Below are 20,127 nucleotides of genomic sequence, written 5' to 3'. Positions count from 1 at the left end.
TTTTTCTTTCCAAGATATCCAGGTGACTGTGTATGTCCCCTACATTCCCAAAAATCCCACCCCATCCACATTGACCTTTCCAACCTCTTCCTTCCCAGCCCCAGGGTCCGTGTTTGCCTCTGATTCCCCACCAACCACCCTCAATGTCCTTTCTACCTATATCATCGCACCTTCACCCTCTCATAAAGCAATAATGAGTAGTTTTGAACCGTGTTGTTTTAGTTCTAAGGGGGATATATGCAGGTTATAAAAAGGTGTAATTAAGGTAAAGATAGAATAAATTTGTTTTCATTAGTCTGAGAACCAGCTTAAGGAAACAAGTTTAATCATTTCTGGGAAGAAAGCATTTCTGAAGAGACTGGTTGAGACAACAGAGCGATCAAAGGGAAGGAATGCATTTAAGGAAATACTGAAGCCTAGGTGGGGGTAGCTGCTTAGATCTCCCAAAAGACAGCAGGATAGCTGGTCAGAACTCCCAGAAGACAGTGTGAACAAGGCCAGACTGGGTGAACCATGTGCTGTCACTCTCAGAGGACACCCCAAGAAAAAAAAGGCACTGTGTGGCAAAAATTACTGTAATTGTTTGGATTTTGAAATCTATAAGGATAGTTGCTGAACATAAAAAGGGACGGTTAGCTCTGAGGGTAGTTAAATTAAGATCTTGTGGAACTGTTTTAAAGTGCTGTTCACTGTCTGAAGCCATTCTTATGTCGAAGTGTAATTGTAGTTTTTTTGACTTTATTCTTTTAATAAATGTTTACTCTACCATAAAATCATCACAAGTAGTCAGAAAAATAATTTCCTGATTTCAGAACCTCTCCTCATACTATACAAATTGAAAAAAAAGTTTTGGCAGCTGTTTCAAGTTTCCCTCTGGCATTTGGGCAGCTCGGCATTTACCATCAGGCATACCACAACACCATGTATTCCCTCCCATCCTTACCCCCACCCCCTGAAACACCGTTCTTTCCCAGTAAGAGCTAGACTTTCCTCTCCCACTACCCCCAACCCCGGTACATTTTCCTTTCCTAGTCAAACCTACACCTTCCTCTCCACCCCTTTGACGATAGAACCGTAGCAGGCCATGGCCAAGACACTTAAGTCCTGAAGCAGAGCCTCAATGGTAACCTTCCATCTTCCATGAGCTGCTTTGCAGCAGAGCCATGTCCATAAGAATCCACCCAGCATGTGAAGCATATTCCCCCAGTTGCTGTCAGGCTCCAGCATCTTCTGCTCCTCGGATGTCCTCAATGTAAGCAAAGCACTGACGGTAAGTCCTGACTTCTGCATGTCACACTTGTAAAGACGTATTCTGCACCAGCTTGTTTACCCGCTGACATGGGCGGAAAATTTGACATGGGGGGAATGAATCTGGCAAACTGGGCTTATGACAGGCAGATGTATTACAATGAAGTTTCTGATGTGCAGCCCGCCATTGAGGGACAGAGCGGACAATTGCAAACTGGTTTCACGACGTCGTGAAACCAATTTTTGGCCTTTCCGCCATATTGTCCGCTCACGCCTGCCATGACCCGATGCCAGTGGGCACAGAAAATTCCACCCTTAGAAAATTTTCCAAAGATACTTGAAAATCAAGAGGTTAACGGGAAAAAGGAACTTAAACAATCACCATCATCAGGTAAAAGGCGCTGGAAAAACTATTAAACCTAAAGGCTGGCAAGTACCCAGGATGGCATGTATTCCAGGGTCTGAAAAGAAGTGGCTGCGTAGATAGTAGAGGCATTGGATGCCAGTTTGGATGTCAGATACCAGTCTCCAAAAGCAGGTCTTCTTCCCCCAGCTCAGTCAGGTCAGATGCACCAAAGGAGGACAGAAAAAGTGCTTCAACGAAGAAATGCAACATTAGCATCCATTCCTGGGAGACCATTGCCCTGGACCGAACCAGATGGCAGTGGATTCTGTGGGAAGGATCCCAGCATTCTGAGACACAATAATGACAATAAGAAGAGGAAAAGCAACAGCAGCAAAAAGAACACACCATGACCCAAACTAATAATACATCACCAGATGTCCCACATGACAACAAATGCCCTACGTGCTATAAAGTCTGCAGATCTCGAATCAGCCTCATCAACCCACCTTTGGACTCATGGTAAACAACCATCCTTGCTAGTGATGGATAGCCAATAATAATCTTCCAAAATTCCTTAGATTCTGGAAGGGTCCCAGCGGATTGGAATACAGCAAACATAACACCTTTATTCAAGAAAGGATGGAGATAAAAAACAAGAAATTATAGGCCTGCTAGTCTAACATCTGTCATAGGGAAACTGCTGGAATCCATTATTAAGGAAGGTATATAAGAAAATCATAATGGGATCAGGCAGAGCCAACATGGTTTGGTGAAAGAGAAGTCATGTTTAACTTATTTATTAGAATTATTTGATTAAGTAACAATAATAAAGTGCCACGGCAAAAGTTACAACATAAGTTATGGGCACATGGTGTCGAGGTAACATTAATATGGTTAAAGGATTGGTTAGCTAACAGAAAGCAGACAGTAGGGGTACATGAGTCTTTTTCAGGTTGGCAATCTGTAACTCATAGAGTGCCATAGGGATCAGTACTAGGACCTCAACTATTTAAAATCTGCATCAATGATTTGGATTAAGGGACCAAAGGTACGGTAGCTAAATTTGCCGATGACACCAAGATAGGTAGGAGAGTAAGTTGTCAAGAGGAGCTAAAGAGTCTACAAAAGAATATAGACAGGTTAAGTGAGCAGGCAAAAAAATAGCAGATGGAGTATAATGTGGGAAAATGTAAACTGGTACCCTTTAGCAGGATGATGAGAAAAGCAGTGTACTATTTAATTTGAGAGATTGTAGAACTTGATGGTACAAAGGCAACTGGGCATCCTGATACATGAATCACAAGAAGTTAGTATGCAGGTACAGCAAGCAATTAAGAAGGCAAAGGGAATGTTGGTACTTATTGTAAGGGGAATGGAATATAAAAATAGAGAGGTTTTACTGCAGCTGTACAAGGCCTTCGTGAGAGCACATCTGGAATACTGTGTACAGTTTTGGTCTCCTTATTTGAAAAAGGATATCATTTCGTTAGAAGCAGTTCAGAATACGTTCACTCGACGTATTCCTGGGATGAAGTGCTTATCTATGACGAAAGTTTGAACAGGTTGGACCTATACTCATTGGAGTTTAGAAGAAAGAGAGGTGATCTTATTGAAACATATAAGATCCTGAGCGGAAATAAAAACAAAATACTACGGATGCTGGAAATCTGGAACAAAAACAAAAATACCTGGAAAAGCTCAGCAGCTCTGACAGCCACAGCTACTCGACTACAGTTCCTCACACCTCGCTTCCTGTAAGGACTCCATCCCATTTTCTCACTTCCTTCGCCTCCGTCGCATCTGTTCTGATGATGCCACTTTCTAAACCAGTTCCTCTGACATGTCTTCCTTCTTCCCTAACCGAGGTTTTCCACCCATGGTGGTTGGCAGGGCCCTCAACTGTGTCCGGCCTATCGCCCACGCATCCGCGCTCACAGCTTCTTCTCCCTCCCAGAACCATGGTAGGGACCCCTTGTCCTCACTTATCACCCCACCACGTTCAAAGGATCATCCTCCACCAACTCCAGCAAGATGCCACCACCAAACACATCTTCCCTTCGTTCATCCCCAACACCGCCCCCCCCACACCCCCCCCCCACACACACACACACACACACACACACACACACACACACACACACACACACACACACACTCCCAGCGGCTTTCCGCAGGGATCATTCCTTCCCGGACACCCCGGTCCACTCCTCCATCACCCCCTGCATCTCAAACCCCTCCCATGGCACCTTCCCATGCAACCGCAGAAGGTGCAACAACTGACCCTTTACTGACCCTCACCATCCAAAGGCCCAAACACTCCTTTCAAGTGAAGCAGCACTTCACTTGCACTTCCCTCAATTTAGTCTACTGCATTCGCTGCTCCCAATGTAGTCTCCTCTACATTGGAAAGACCAAACGCAGACTGGGTGACCGCTTTGCAGAACACCTTCGGTCTGTCCGCAAGCATGACGCAGACCTCCCTGTCGCTTGCCATTTCAAAACACCACCCTGCTCTCACGCCCACATGTCTGTCCTTGGCCTGCGGCAATGTTCCAGTGAAGCTCAACGCAAACTGGAGGAACAGCACCTCATCTTCCGACTAGCACTTTGTAGCCTTCCGGACTTAATATTGAGTTCAACAATTTCAGATCATGAACTTTCTCCTCTATCCCCACTCCCTTTCTAATCCCCACTTTTTCCAATAATTTATTTTTTTTTTACGCTTTATTTTTTTCTTTTCCCTGCTATTTTTAAATTTATTTTGGTCTATTGTTTCATCTCCATCTCTTACCCATTTAGATCCCTTCCCCCCATCCCACCCGCATTAGGGCCTTCTGCCACTAGTTTGCTTCCCTTAATGTCCCCATTAGCACATCTTTTATATAATATCACCACCATCAACACCCCTTTGTCCTTTTGTCTATGACATCTTTGGCAATCTCTTCTTTGCCCCCACCTTTCACTGGCCTCCTATCCAGCTCTACCTGTCCCACCCCCCTTAACCAGCTTATATTTCACCTCATTTCTCTATTTCTGATGAAGGGTCATACGGACTCGAAACGTCAACTGTATCCCTCTCCGCAGATGCTGTCAGACCTGCTGACTTTTTCCAAGTATTTTTGTTTTTGTTCAAGATCCTGAGCAGACTTGAATAGGGTAGATACTGGGAGAATGTTTTCTCTTGTGGGAGGGACTAGGCTAGGGGACACAGTTTAAGAATAAGTGGTCTGCCTTTTAAGACGAAAGTGAGGGGAATTTCTTTCTCTCAGAGGGTCATTAATATTTGGAATTCTCTTCCCCAGAAAGAAGTGGAGGCTGGTTCATTGAATTTATTCAAGGCTGAGTTAGACAGTTTTTGATAGATGAGGGTTATGGGGGCCAGACAGGAAAGGAGCTGAGACCACAACCAGCTCAGTCATGATGTTATTGAATGGCAAAGCAGGCTTGAAAGACCTCATCATGCTCCTAAGTCACATGTTCCTATGGATGGACTGGTCAAAAGCTTTAAGAAAGGTTGATTGATACTTCACTGCTCAGTGGTACAAAGTTGCCATCACTGGTGCTGAGAAATTTGCATTCGCGAACAGTGAGTAGTTGGACTCTAAAAAGGGACATGAAGCTGCCGATATCACATGGCCATCAGAGTTTGGTGGAGGAAGCCCTGGTGAATGAAGGAGCGCCACCTTAAGAAGTTCAGATGGGAGCAGGCTATTCTGACATTGGACAGAGTAGCATGGAGGAGCGTCAACAAATGCATCCTCATAGTGAGGAGGAGGCCAGAGGAGCACAGTGAGGAGTTGCAAGGGGAAGAAAGTGCCACCAAAACATTTGATGTACCGGCCAAATGTCAGCTATCTGCAGATGACAGAGTGCCAGAGCCACAGAAGTCTCAGCTATTTGCACTCGGGTCCACAATGACTCAATGCCATATGGCCCCCATGGCAGTCCCCTATTGGCAGCCACAAAGGTCATAACTGGCCTGAATTTTTATGCTTCCGGGTTGTTCCAGGGATCAGCTGAGGACCTGGGTGGCATCTCGCAGTCAGCAGCTCATCACACCACCAGGCAGGTCATGGGCACCTCTTCCTGCAGTTGGTGAACTACATTCATTTTGAGACAGATGGAACATCGCAGGCACAAAGGGCAAAGGGGTTTGCCGCCATTGATGGGATTCCTTCAGGCCCAGGTGGTCATTGATTGTACTCATCTAGCAATCAAGGCACCAAAGACCAGCCAGCTGGATTCCTGAACAGAAAAGGTTTCCATTTGATGAACATCCAAGCTGGCCTGTGACCACAAAAAGCGCATCTTTTTGAAGGTCTGTTCTCAGTTCCCAGACAGCTGTTGTGATGCCTTTGTCCTTTGAGAGTCTACACTTCTTCATACCAACTTCCAGAGTCCATGGGTGGCATTTGGGGTTATGGGCTATCCCCTGAAAAGGTGGCTGCTGATGCCTGTCCGGTACTCCACCACAAGTGCAAAGAGGCGCTACAACCAAAGCCATCTATTCACACAAGCCTGCATTGATCAGACCATTGCCATCTTGAAGATGTGCTTTTATTGCCTTGACCAGTTGGATGGTGTCCTCCAGCACAAATCTGCCTGGATGTCCCGTATTGTGGTCTTCTGCTGCCCGCTGCATAACATAAGAATACAAAGAGGCCTGGAGTTCAATAAAGAGGAGAATGGTAACCCTACTCTTCCTCAAAAGAGGATAGGTAGGAGCAAAAAGAGGAGGAAGAGGAAGATGAAGGGAGTGCTCCAGAGGAGCAGGTGTCCAGGCATTGGAGGAAGACCACCAAGGCCGTTCCAGACCTCACGGAAATTGGCAGGCCTGCATGGCCACAAGGCCATGTTAATTCAGCAGCGTTTCACTTGAGTACCTCTCAGCCCTCTGACAGATAGCTGTTATTCATCTCACATCAGAAAAAGACCAGCCAGCAAGCACACACATTGCCACCCAAATATATTGAAAATGTGGTCTCCCACAACACATACCATGGCACTGCAGCAAACCCAGCTTCCCCAGGCCTCTCACCCATTAACTCCATTTCTCTTTTGAGAAGCAATAATAACATGCAATTATGATCAAAGGCAAAAGCAATTATTAAAGGAAAAGTTAATGAGCTAATAAACTGAGAAAACATCACTGAGGTGACCCAATAAGTGCACTGCACCTTGCTTTCCTGTCCATTTTTATGGGGTGGTTCTCCCTGTGGCTAAGGAAGAGGCGGAAGAAGCCTGTTCCCTTGTCTCTGCTTGCAGCTGAGATGCCTGTGGCTTCTGTCCTCATTTAGGTGCCTGTGGGGGTTTCTCCATAGGTAGGTAAACCTACATCCTTGCAGGGGCAGCCCTTTCTGTCTCAGGGCCTTGCTGCATGACAGGTTTTTTAGTCAGACGAGCCGAGGAGGTGAAGGATAATGCCCGAGAGATGGCTCCCCCTCATCAGCCTCTTCAACTGCCTCAGCCCTTTCACGGTGCCCTTGCATGCTCAATGTGGCCATTGGCTGGGACAAAGCTGACATCCACAAACACTTCTGCGCCATCAGTGATGCAGAGCAGTCCATTCAACACAGCGTCTCACACTTTCTGTGCATATCAGCATGCTGTTCCTGCTGCATATGGTTGTTCATTAGGCTGCCTACTCTCTCAGTGGAGGAGCTCATGCACTCTAAACCCTGAGTCATAACAGATCACATGCACTACAGAGACTCCTCCATTGTATTTTAATGGCTCTGCAATGCTTCAAGGATCTCCGACATCAGGAACTCATCTGCCTCTGATGCTCCAGAAAAACCCTTGTTTTTTGTGACACTTAAGGCCCATGGTAGAAGGTGTGGAGGAATAATGTGAAGGTGCCGGCTCTAGAACATCTGTGGCTGTCAAGGGGACCGGCAACGACTGAGGTAGGATATTCTGCTCCCTGTCCGCAACTGACCCTATGAAAGACTAAAGAAGCTCGTGATAAGAACTCGGGCTACTCAGCAGGTGCCTCAGGACAACCAGCTCTGCACTTGACAGTAGTTGTACAGTAGTGTACATGGGACAGGATTATCCTCTATGCCCTTCACCTGAAGATGCTGCTATCAAATGATCCTGTCTGTGTTTCATAACCTCTTTGCTTGCAATCACCCACAGCCTGATGCCATGGCATCCTAGTGACCTCCAGCACTGTCGTCTCCATCGAGATCAGAGTGTGGAGCTGTAACACACTACCACCCATCCGACACATTTCCTGCAAGTTTATGCACTCTCTTCTACAGGATGAGGAGAGAAAAATTTATGAGTAGTCTGCCCTCTCTCACCTATTCCATAATGACATCCACATGAGATGTTGCACTCCTCAGTGATGCAACTAGGCACTTGATTTGTCAGAGCTAGGAAGAACTGTAAGCACGCATCTGCTAAGCTCATGTGCATGCTGATATAAACAGAGTTAGAGACCCATCATCTGGGTGTCATTTGCCTCTCACCTTTCCATACCTTATCAGGTATGCATTGCACCCATGTCCTTCTGGTGACTCCCTGTCTGCTGACCTCCATAGCCACCTCCATCCATGCTCTCTTCGTTTCTCTAGGCAGATTTCTTCCTAACACTGGGAACAAAACTTCTCTCCTATCAGACACCATGGGCAGAATTTTGCCCTTAGTGGGTGGGCTTGGCAGGGCAGGCTGGGGAGGTCAGGAAGCCGACCGCCGCCTGTGATCAGCACCGCACTGCGATTTCACGCTGGTGGGCCAATTAAGGCATGAAACAGGAGCTGCAGCGCTAAACGATGCCTGTGTGGGGTGGGGGGGAAGAAGTGCGAGCTGGCCGAGCGTGAACTTTGCACATGCGCGCGAGTGATCGCTGCATAATCTCCGAGGCAGGGGACTGCCTCAGGGAAATGAAGAGATTTTTTTTTAATTTTAATAAAAATGTAATAAAATATATCCTCTCATTTATCATGTTATTACATGTTATTAATGAAAAATGAAAGCTTTTACTTTATTTTTATTTGTTTTTGGAAACCTCATCCCGCCTATGGATGAGGTTTCCAAAAAATTGCCTGCCCGCCAACCATTAGGTTGGACAGGCAGCCAAAATTTTAATTTAATTGATAGCTTAACGGCCTTAATAGGCCTTTTAGTTGTCGGCAGGTGCGCTGTTGGCTCCAGCGCACACCCAACCGAACTATCGCACGACTGTGCATTGATGTTGGCACGCTCAGCCGACATAATCATGCGTTATTTCATGCTTGAATGGGTCAGACGAGCGCCCTCCCGCTGAGTGAAAAATTCTTCCCTGTATCTGTTGAAGCCTCATGGGAGCTTTCTGCAAATCCTGGGGATGCCTGCCCATGCCAGCGCTGTTCCTGAGGTCCCTGCTGCTTCACTGCTTCATTGAGCAGCAAGCCCACACACGGCTGTTGTCTGCCTTTGCAAAGGGCCCTCAGTTACTGAGTCTCACCTCTAGACCGCTCCCAGCGCTGTTAATTGGGCACCTAACTCATCCCCAGGCCAGTTCGGCTCTTTGCATATCCAAATCACATTGCGCCATTGACATTGATGCAATGCAGGGTTGGGGCCCAGAAATAATTTGGGCATCAGGTCCCCAACCCTGGATTGAAAATTCAGTCTCATGTTTCCTTTATATGTCTGTTTAGGCGGAATATGTTGCTTCTACTTCCATCACCAAGCATTGAAAAGAAACAAAAACTAAGCCAAAAATATTGCACTCTTGATAGCCTTGAATTCATGGTATGTAGATTAACATTTGAATGCTTAATATTTTAACAAAGGCATTAAACAGCTTAAATTAAGGTCAAAGGTTTTAAATCCGCTATAACCAACAGTAAAGTTCAAATCAAACTCTATCCAATATTATGCATTAGAAATCCTAATAATTTTAACCAAAAATATTGTATTTGCTTTTATTAAATTCTCTATAGCTGTAAATGACATTTTCTTTTCTGTAATCCAGATGATTATTCTTTTAAAAAGCGCTATACCTCATCTTGGTGAGAGCTCAGTAGCTGCAGCTTCATGTGCTTCATGTAGGCCATTGTTATAGGCATATTATAGTCTATCATACTGGTCACCAAAGAAGCTGGTTTTTCATTTTCTGGAAAAGAGGAAATATAAATTCACATATATAATATATTGAATCCATGTTGCTATTCAAAAGAATGCTACAATGGTGATGGAAGCCACTGCTAACAATAAATGAAAAGATTGGCATGGGCCCACACTAGAAGAGAAAAAAAGACTTTCAATGATAAAATGGAACTTTAAATTGAAGTCAACAGCAAAATAGTTTCATTTTCCACCATTTCATTGGGCTGAAATGCTTTTTTATCTAGCTCCCTTGTTATCTATATTCTCTCCTACATCCCATCATTCCTGACTCCCTGACCTCATTGGATCCCTCAAATTTATCATTCTTATTTTACTCTTTAATTCCCACCATAACCTTACCCTCCATATCTACGTAACATTTTGCAGGCCTACAGTTCTTCTCATGAACCCCTGCATACCCCTCAACCCCTAACACTTCTTCATCTCCAGTTTCTTCTGCATACTCCCTTATGTCATTTCACCACTGGCAGCTGTGCCATCACCAGCTAATTCCTTCCTTAAACTCAATTTCCACCATCTTTAAGACGTTTAGAAGTAATCTCTTTGACTACATTTTTGGTAACCTCTCTTAATATTTCCTTCCACAACTTGGTGTTGATTGTCTTCATGCTTCTGTGAGGTACTTTGTTTTATTTCTTATGTTAAAAGCACTATGTAAATGCAAGTTATTGTTGTTAGCACAGGCAGTAGGAAGCCAAATCCTAAACACAGGCTGGAGAGCGTTTCTGCAACAATAGTTAGGACAAACAACCACTTCAGTGGCTAGACTACAACCCATTAACTAGAAACAGAATCCACATACAACTAAGGGAAAGAAAAATCAGGTCTTACTTCTTAAGGTTACATCATCCTTTCACCCCCTCGGCAGCTTTCTGCAGGGATCGTTCCCTCCGGGACACCCCGGTCCACTCCTCCATCACCCCCTGCACCTCAACCCCCTCCCATGGCACCTTCCCATTCAACTGCAGAAGGTGCAACAACTGCCCCTTTACTTTCCCCCTCCTCACCGTCCAAGGGCCCAAACACTCCTTTCAAGTGAAGCAGCATTTCACTTGTACTTCCCTCAATTTAGTCTACTACATTCGCTGCTCCCAATGTGGTGTCCTCTACATTGGAAAGACCAAACGCAGACTGGGTGACCGCTTTGCAAAACACCTTCGGTCTGTCCGAAAGCATGACGCAGACCTCCCTGTCGCTTGCCATTTCAACACACCACCCTGCTCTCATGCCCACATGTTCGTCCTTGGCCTGCTGCAATGTTCCAGTGAAGCTCAACGCAAACTGGAGGAACAGCACCTCATCTTCCGACTAGGCACTTTGCAGCCTTCCGGACTTAATATTGAGTTCAACAATTTCAGATCATGAACTTTCTCCTCTATCCCCACTCCCTTTCCCATCCCCACTTTTCCAATAATTTATAATTTTTTTTACACTATATTTTTTTCTTTTCCCTCCTATTTTTAAATAATTTCGATCTATTGTTTCATCTCCATCTTTTAGCCCATTTCGATCCCTTCCCCCCACCCCACTGCACTAGGGCCATCTGCCACTAGCTTGCTTCCCTTAATGTCCCCATTAGCACATCCTTTAGATAATATCACCACCATCAACACCCCTTTGTCCTTTTGTCTATGGCATCTTTGGCAGTCTCTTCTTGGCCTCCATCTATCACTGGTCCCCTATTGAGCTCTCCTGTCCCACCCACTTCTACCAGCTTATATTTCATCTCCTTTCTTTATGTCTTGTTTCTGATGAAGAGGCATACGGACTTGAAACATCAACTGTATCCTTCTCCACAGATGCTGTCAGACCTGCTGAGTTTTTCCAGGTATTTTTATTTTTGTTTTTGATTTTCAGCATCTGCAGTATTTTGCTTTTATATTAAAATCAGGTCTTGGCCATCTGCATTTAAATAACTTATAAAAGAGCTCTTACTCATCATTGTCTGAGGAGAGGCCATCAATTTAAGCCAAATAACTGACACTGGAGTAATAATTATGCGTCACCTCCCTTAGGGATTGTCCTCTTTATTTTTTCAGAAATATTAAACTTCCAATATAAGAATAATCTTAGCATCATTCAATGTGAAATGGTCACCTATAGAACTAAAATAGTAGGTTTTCCTATTTAAACCACCTGATTCTCAAATCCTTGGCATTCTCTACTCCAGAGATTGGCTCAAGACTGAGTTAGACAGATTTTTGATCTACAAGGGAGTCAAGGGTTATGGGGGTGGGAGGGAACAGGGGTGTGAGGGTAGGGGGCAGGCAGGAAAGTGGAGTTCAAGCCACAATCAGAGCAATCATGATCTTACCGATTAGCGGAACAGGTTCAAGAGGCCAAATTGCCTATTCCTACTCCTATTTCTTATGTTTTTATGTTAGTTGAGAGCAGAAAACACAAAAGTCGCTTGCCAAGTTTACTTAAACATTGAATTTCTGGTGTCATAAATATTAGACATCAGCAGCATCAACCCAAATTTGTTGGGTAGTTAAACGAGGCAGCACTGGTATGGTAATGCATTATGCCCTATTTTTTGTTGTTGAAGATTCAATAATGCTGGATGTAACTAAACTCTTCTTAAAATGTGAGCAGCAAAGAAGATTGAATGCACAGCATGTGCAGCAGAAAGTCAGAGTCCTCATTTTTGAACTAATTTTCGAATTTGTTTTTTCCCTACTGATTACTGCTTTAATGTATACCTCTTTTGTGGGGCATCTTTACACCCTCATGACCCTTCGACAGAACTTTGTCGAAGGGTCATGAGGACTCGAAACGTCAACTCTTTTCTTCTCCGCCGATGCTGCCGGACCTGCTGAGTTTTTCCAGGTAATTCTGTTTTTGTTTTGGATTTCCAGCATCCGCAGTTTTTTTGTTTTTGTCTTTACACCCTCCTCCATTCTAAAATGGCTGCAGTAGGATACCTATTGGAAAGATATTTCCATCTGTATTACTTTCAGGAAAGAGGAGCTGGAGAATCTATTTGATCAAGCACCACAGGGAGCATATGACACCTGAACAATGTTACCTCTGCTCCAGAATATAGACACCGATATGCCTCTAATTCCAGTTAACCCAAGAACAGTGCAAGCAGAGGCTGCATTTAACAAGAGAAGTCACCTGTGAATTATGTCACAGAACCACAGCCCATGCCTACTGCCAGTACCTGTGAAGGTCTGCCCACATACATAATTAGGTTACAGGACAATTCTGGGCTGTCTTTGGGGTCATCAGTTACATTATTTAATTGGCTGTAAATAGGTGCATCAAGCAAGTCAAAGATGCATTGTTTGCTCAAACAAGGCATTGCATCACCTCAGACATGGATAACCTGAAAAAACATGACACAGCACTTGCTACAGTTTCACCAAGTAACAGAGTTTCTTTAAGTACTGTTGCATGTTGTATTTTCAGTAGGTTTCGCAAAGAGGTTCTGAGTCTTGTATGGTTGAACATTAAGTGTTTATTGATAACACATAACTATGTACATGTATACAATAGCCCAAGCTATGAGCTAACTCTATACTTGCTTCTTCACAGGTCTCTTCACAACTGACTCTAGTCTCAGGTCATGTGTTTCTTTATATCACACTGTGGGCAGTACTGTTTCCCAGTTCCACATTAACCCTTGGTATACCAGACACTCTTATGCTACATCTCCCCCCAAAATCTTTATCCAATGTATTAACATTACAATCATACTACCTCCTTCTCCCCCTGTCAAGTCTCTGATTTTATAAATGCAAACAGTCTGGAGGTTTGACAATTCTTCCAGATCTCATGCTGGTCACATTCGGGGGAGTGGTAGGCTCTATTGATTTGGGCAACCTTTGTTGATTCAGAGTTTTGATTTGTAGTCTGTATTTCTGGCACTTGGTTGTCTTCTTTTGATATGCTTTTTCTACTTCTTGGGGTTGAACTTCTTCTTGTCAACTCCCCATTTGCTCCACTCAGGGACCAATGACTTGTCTCATTCTTTCGGGAGAGAGTGTTCACTCCATTCATTCATGGAGCAAGCTCATTTTTTCTCTTTCCGCATGACCTGCTGTATTCTTTGTGGGTGACTCTCCCTGCCATTTGGATGTTCCTCATCAGTGGGCTCACCTTGCAGTTTGGCTTTTATTGCAAAACTGTACTCTTCCTCATGTCTCCGTGCCTCACTGAGGTGTGCGCTGGTGAGTTAATGGTCACTAGTTCCTTGCTCCAGCATTGTCTTGCAGCTTTGCACATTGTCTGGAGGTTGCAGTATCTGTGTCATGGTGTTTTAAGGTAGTGTTATAGCAACCATTGGAGCCTGGTGTGACACTCATTCATCTAATGCTAGTCATTTTCCTGTGTGCCTTTTCTCGAGGTACAGTAGTAATCATCTGAAGGTTTGGCTTGTCTGACCAAAGAAGGGATTCTGCCTCCTGCAAAGAAATTGGACAAACCAGCTCTGTGAAGTGCGAAGACAATTCAGAGCTGAGGTCCCAAAGGAGATTCTCCTTTTGTTGGGCCTCTTGGGAACTTACAGTTCTGTGTAGTTGACGACAGAGGTTGTCTTGACGTCTTCTGCTATTTTAAGAAGGTTAAGGGCAAGACATGCATCTCTGCTCAAAAGAGAAAAAGATTAGTTTTGAATGATGTACATGACTTCAAATATCTGCTTGTTGCCATACCTTAGCGTTTCTAGGATCACGCCTATGACCAGAAGTCAGATTCCTCCAGGCTCGTAGAGTGGTGTGTCTGTTGTTCATAAACAGAGGTCTCACAGCCACGATTCCTTATCCAGGAGGACTGTAAAACTCTTTTCCTTGTTCAATTTGAAGTTGGTGATGTGACCGTTTATTGAGATGTCCACATTCCAAAAAGAGAATCCAGGGGCCTTGGCCTCACCCAAGAAGCACAGTTGGCTGGAGGTTGCAGTATCTGTGTCATGGTGTTTTAAGTTAGTGTGACAGCAACCATTGGAGCCTGGTGTGGTACCTCGGTCTTATGGGTTGTCTTTGGATCCTCTGCCTGTCTGGATGTCTTAACTCTTTTAAGTACAAACCCGTTTCCATCTGTTTATTCAGATGAAGTTACATTGTTTCATAGTTTGCCATTGTGAGATTTAAACTCTTGATCTGGGGGTTACAAACCCAGTACCATAACCACTTGGCTATTTAGGCCAAGCCTCTTTTTTTACCCCCAGTGGTGTCAGTGTAACTCTTTCAAGTACAAACCCATTTCCATCTGTTTCAGATGAAGTTACATTGTTTCATAGTTTGCCATTGTGAGATTTGAACTCTTGATCTTGGGGTTACAAACCCAGTACCATAACCACTTGGCTATTTAGGCCAAGCCTACTTATGTTCATTGTTTTTTTCATAGTTTGCCATTGTGAGATTTGAACTCTTGATCTTGGGGTTACAAACCCAGTACCATAACCACTTGGCTATTTAGACCAAGCCTAGGATGTCTTAACTTTGCATAGCTTTCCGAAGTGTCCCAAGTGGTTGCAGCTGAAGCACTGCATTGAGATTGCTGGACATTGCTGTTGCCTGTGAGGTCATTTGGCTCCACAGCGCTGACATGGTCACCTGCCCTCTTGTGGTCAACTTGGGTATTGCCTTCCTTGGCCTGGAGTCTCTCTGCCCCTTTGTTGCTTTACTAGCTGTAACTTGGTGTTGCTCTATACCATGGCTTGCTTTCACCACATAAAATGCTGTTGGCAAGATTTCAGATTGTCTGACTACTTAGATGGCCTCTTCTAGAGTCAGATCTTACTTGGTCTGTAGTATGTCTGAAAGGGCATTATCAGCCACTCCAAAAACAATTTTGTCCCTTATGAGTTCTGATTTAAGGTCACCATAGTCATAGTCTTCAACTAAACTGTATAATTTGTTTATAAAAGAGTCAACCGGTTCTTTGGTGGCTATTAGGCATGTTTGTTGAACTTCGCTCTAAAAGTTTGTTGCTTCTTAGATTAAAATTTGTACTGAATGATTTTATGACTTCATCAGGTTTATCTGAGGATTCTTTTATTCGTTGCCTGGCAATAATATCATCAGCTATTGCACCTACTGAATAAAGTAGTATATTCACTTGTTCAGCTTCTACTTGTTATCTAATCCTAAAGCCATCATGTATCATCAGAATTTTTTCAGCAAATTCCCCAAATTTGCATTTGGTCTGGCCTTGGATCAATCCAAATTGTTCCAGTAGTGTTGATTTGTTGTCCATGGCTGCTTATAAGTTCAAGTGAGTACAGCGTTAAATGCTTTGCCGGTTTTAAAGATGGCACTGCAGTAACTGTTTTTTCAAAAAGACTTCCCACACTTGTGGCATTTTGGCAGACTGCCATAGTAATGGCAGTCCCAACATCTTTGGGTGTTGCTCTTTGCAGTAATTTATTAAATCAACAATTTGGTTCTTCCCTGCAATATCGGAGGATGTTCTGGTATTTTACAATTGATTTCTGGCTTTAGCTAAGATTTTTAAACTTTACACTTCTTTTTTCTCTTACAACAAGCTCGGCCGCCACGTGGCATGTTGCCAATTCTGAACCTGGGTTGGCCACAGGGATTTCGGAAACAAGCTGCTCAGACTTTTTTTTGACAGCACTTAAGCTTTTTAAGATACTCCTGGCTTAGAACTGAGTTTTTTGCTCACCCCTGATAGGTTGTTTGACTCTGCACTATGTGAGCATTCGCAATGGACCTCCGCGAGATCTTGTGCAGTCCTCAGCTGCACAGTGGAGATTTTTCTTCTGCCTTTCTGCTTCTAATTCTGCAACGGAGCTCCTTTCAGACGATCTCCCTCTGTGTCTTCACTTCAGGTGCTCCTTTAATTTTCGAGCTTTTGATTTCTGCTCCAGCTTCTCTGAGGTTCTGGAATTTTTCCATTAGCTGCCAGTTGTATGTTCAGTAGGTCTCACAAAGAGGTTCTGTCTCTTGTGTGGTTGAACATTAAGTATTTATGGGTAACACATAGCTATGTACATATATACAGGGTACAGCCCAAACTATGAGCTATTTCCATGCTTGCTTCTACTCAGGTCTCTATACAGTCCACAATTAACCCTAGTCTCAGGTCATGTGTCTCATTGCATCACACTGAGTATATTTCTCAGTACCACATTAAACCTTGCTCTGCCAGACACCTTTGTACTCCAATTACAAGAAGCGATAAGTTGCAACCTGTGTCCATCAAATCCATCACTTATGTTAACTAAGCCAAAGTTCCACAGCATGCAGCACACCACCACTATCCTTGAATTTCTATCCCCAAACTGAAGCACTGAAGCATGCTGGTGCTGGTGAAGTGGCTGACTATTTGGATGAGCCTTGGGACTGATGTGGCAGTTGCTTTTTAAAAGGCCTGCTATAGGCAGCACCTTTTGTGTTGCACCATAATTACCTAGCCATTCTTTTTCCAACCAATACACAGGCTGGCAGGAACGCATGCAGGTGCCCCATCCTGAGAGAATCTCATGGGATTAAAGAGACAGTTGCAACACGGGTACAAAATTAGCAAACAGATAGAAAGCAGAGAGCAGTGGTGAGGTGATGGTGTAGTGGTATTGTCACTGGACTAGTAATCCAGAGTCCCAGCGTAATACTCTGGGGACCTGGGTTTGAATCCCACCACAGCATATGGTGGAATTTGAATTGAATAAAGGTCAAATGTTGTAAAAACACATCTAGTTCACTAATCTGCTGTCCTTACCTGGTCTGGCTCCAGGCTCTTAAAAATGCCCTCTGAAATGGCCTAGCAAGCCACTATGGGGTATCAAAGCCTCAAAAAAGGAATGGAAATGACAGCCCTGTCGACCCTGTAAGTCCTCCTTATTAACATCGGGGGGCTAGTGCCAAAATTGGGAGAGCTATCTCACAGCCTGACATAGTCATCCTCACAGAATCATATTTTACAGATAATGTCCCAGACACCACCATCACCATCCCTGGTTATATCCTGTCCTACCAGCACAGTGGTATACAGCCCAGAGGGAGTTGCTCTGGGAGTCCTCAACATCGACTCAGGTCAAACATGGGCAAAGAAGTCTCCTGCTGGCTTACCCCGTACTGCCCTCCCTCAGCTGATAAATCAATGCTCCTCCATGTTGAACATCACTTGGAGGAAGCATTGAGGGTGGCAAAGGCACAGAATGCACTCGGGGTGGGGGACTTCAATGTCGGTCGCACCACTACTGACTGAGCTGGCCAAGTCCTAAAGGACATAGCTGCCAGACTGGGTCTGCAGCAGCTGGTGAGGAAACCCACAAGAGGGAAAAACATACTTGACCTCATCCTCACCAACCTGCCAGCTGCAGATGCATCAGCCGGTGGGAGCGGTCACTGCACAGTCATTGTGGAGATGAAGTCATGCCTTCACATTGCCGATACCCTGCACCATGTTGTGCGGCACTACCACTGTGCTAAATGGGATAGATTTCGAAAAGATCTAACAACTCAAGTGTGGGCATCCATGAGGCACTATGGGCCATCAGCAGAATTGTACTCAAACACAATCCGTAACCTCTTGGCCCAGCATATTCCCCCACTCTACCATTGCCATCAAGCGAGGGGATCAACCCTGATTCAATGAAGATTGCCGGAGGACATGCCAGTTGAAGCACCAAGCATACCTAAAAATGAGGTGTGAAGCTATAACACAGGACTACATGCTAAGCAGCAAATGATAGACAGAGCTAAGCGATCCCACAACCTTTGGATCAGATATAAGCTCTGCAGACCTGCCACATCCAGTCATAAATGGTGGTGGACAATTACACAACTCACTGGTGGAGGAGGCTCCACAAATATCACCATCCTCAATAATGGGAGAGCCCAGCACATCAGTGCAAAACATAAGGCTGAAGCATTTGCAACAATCTTCAGCCTGAAGTATCAAGAGGATGATCCATCTCGGTCTCCTCCGGAAGTCCCCAGCATCACAGATGCCGGTCTTCAGCTAATTCAATTCACTCTACATGATATCAAGACACAGCTGAAGGCACTGGATACTGCAAAGGTTATGGGCCCTGACAATATTCTAGCAATAGTACTGAAGACTTGTGCTCCAAAACATGCTGTGCCCTTAGCCAAGCTGTTCCAGTACAGCTATAACACTGACATCTACCTGGCAACACTGACATCTACCTGGCTATGTGACCTGTACACAAAAAGCAGGACAAATCCAACCCGGCCAATTACCACCCCATCAGTCTACTCTCAATCATCAGTAAAGTAATGGAAGGGTCATAAACAGTGCTATCAAGCGGCATTGCTTATCAAAAACCTGCTCACTGATGCCCAGTTTGAGTTTCGCCACTCAGCTCCTAGCCTCATTACAGCCTTGGTTCAAACATGGACTAAAGAGCTCAACTCTCGATGTGAGATGAGAGTGACTGCCCTTGACATCAAAGCCACATTTGACTGAGTGTGGCACCAAGGAGCCCTAGCAAAACTGGAGTCAATGGGAATCAGGGGGAAAGCTTTCCACTGGTTGGAGTCATACCTAGCACAAAGGAAGATGGTTGTGGCTGTTGGAGTTTCAGTCATCTCAGCTGTAGGACATCACTGCAGGAGTTTCTCAGTGAAGTGTCCTCAGCCCAACCATCTTCAGCTGCTTCATCAATGACCTTCCTTCCATCATAAGGTCAGAAGTCAAGATGTTTGCTGATGATTGCACAATGTTCAGTGCCATTCATGTATTCTCAGGTACTGAAGCAGTCCATGTCCAAATGCAACAAGACCTGGACAATAACCAGGCTTGGACTGATAAGTGGCAAGTAACATTCGCACCACACAAGTGCCAGGCAATGACCATCTTCAACAAAAGAGAATTTAACCATCGCCCATTGATGTTCAATGGCATTACCATCACTGAATCCCCCACAATCAACATCTTGGGGGTTACCATTGACCAAAAACTGAACTGGACTAGCCTTATAAATATTGTGGCTACAAGAGCAGTTCAGAAGCGTGAATGCTGTGGTGAGCTGCTCACTTCCTGACTCCCAAAAGCCTATCCACCATCTACTAGGCACAAGTCAGGAGTCTGATGGAATACTCCCCACCTGCCTGGATGAGTGCTGCTCCCACAACACTCAAGAGGCTTGACACCATCCAGGACAAAGCAGTCCGCTTGATTGGCACCACATCCACAAACATTCACTCCCTCCACCATTGACAAACAGTAGCAGCAGTGTGTACCATCTACAAGATACACTGCAGCCATTCACCAAAGCTCCTTAGACAGCAACTTCCAAACCCATGACCACTACCATCTAGAAGGACGAGGGCAGCAGAAATGTGGGAACACCACCACCTGGAAGTTCCCCTCCAAGCCTCTCACTAGCCTGACTTGGAAATATATCACCATTCCTTAACAGTTGCTGGGTCAAAATCCTGGAACTCCCTTCTAAATAGCACTGTGGGTGTACCTACAGC

At 44.6% G+C, this 20,127-nt stretch overlaps 1 protein-coding gene across 2 annotated transcripts in view; it reads right to left on the bottom strand.

The window, feature by feature from the left end:
* Positions 1-20,127, bottom strand: part of LOC121279427 (nucleolar protein 4-like) — a 546,201-nt gene that overhangs the window by 421,832 nt on the left and 104,242 nt on the right. For both annotated transcript variants that reach the window (XM_041190669.1, XM_041190670.1), the window contains exon 4: positions 9,586-9,698. In XM_041190669.1, coding sequence (XP_041046603.1) covers positions 9,586-9,698 — 113 coding nt within the window. The remainder of the gene's footprint in view (positions 1-9,585; positions 9,699-20,127) is intronic.

Source organism: Carcharodon carcharias, chromosome 6 (genome assembly GCF_017639515.1).
Source record: "Carcharodon carcharias isolate sCarCar2 chromosome 6, sCarCar2.pri, whole genome shotgun sequence".
Lineage (NCBI taxonomy): Eukaryota > Metazoa > Chordata > Chondrichthyes > Lamniformes > Lamnidae > Carcharodon > Carcharodon carcharias.
Note: the sequence above shows the minus strand (reverse complement) of the source record. Positions and strands in the feature narration are given on the sequence as shown.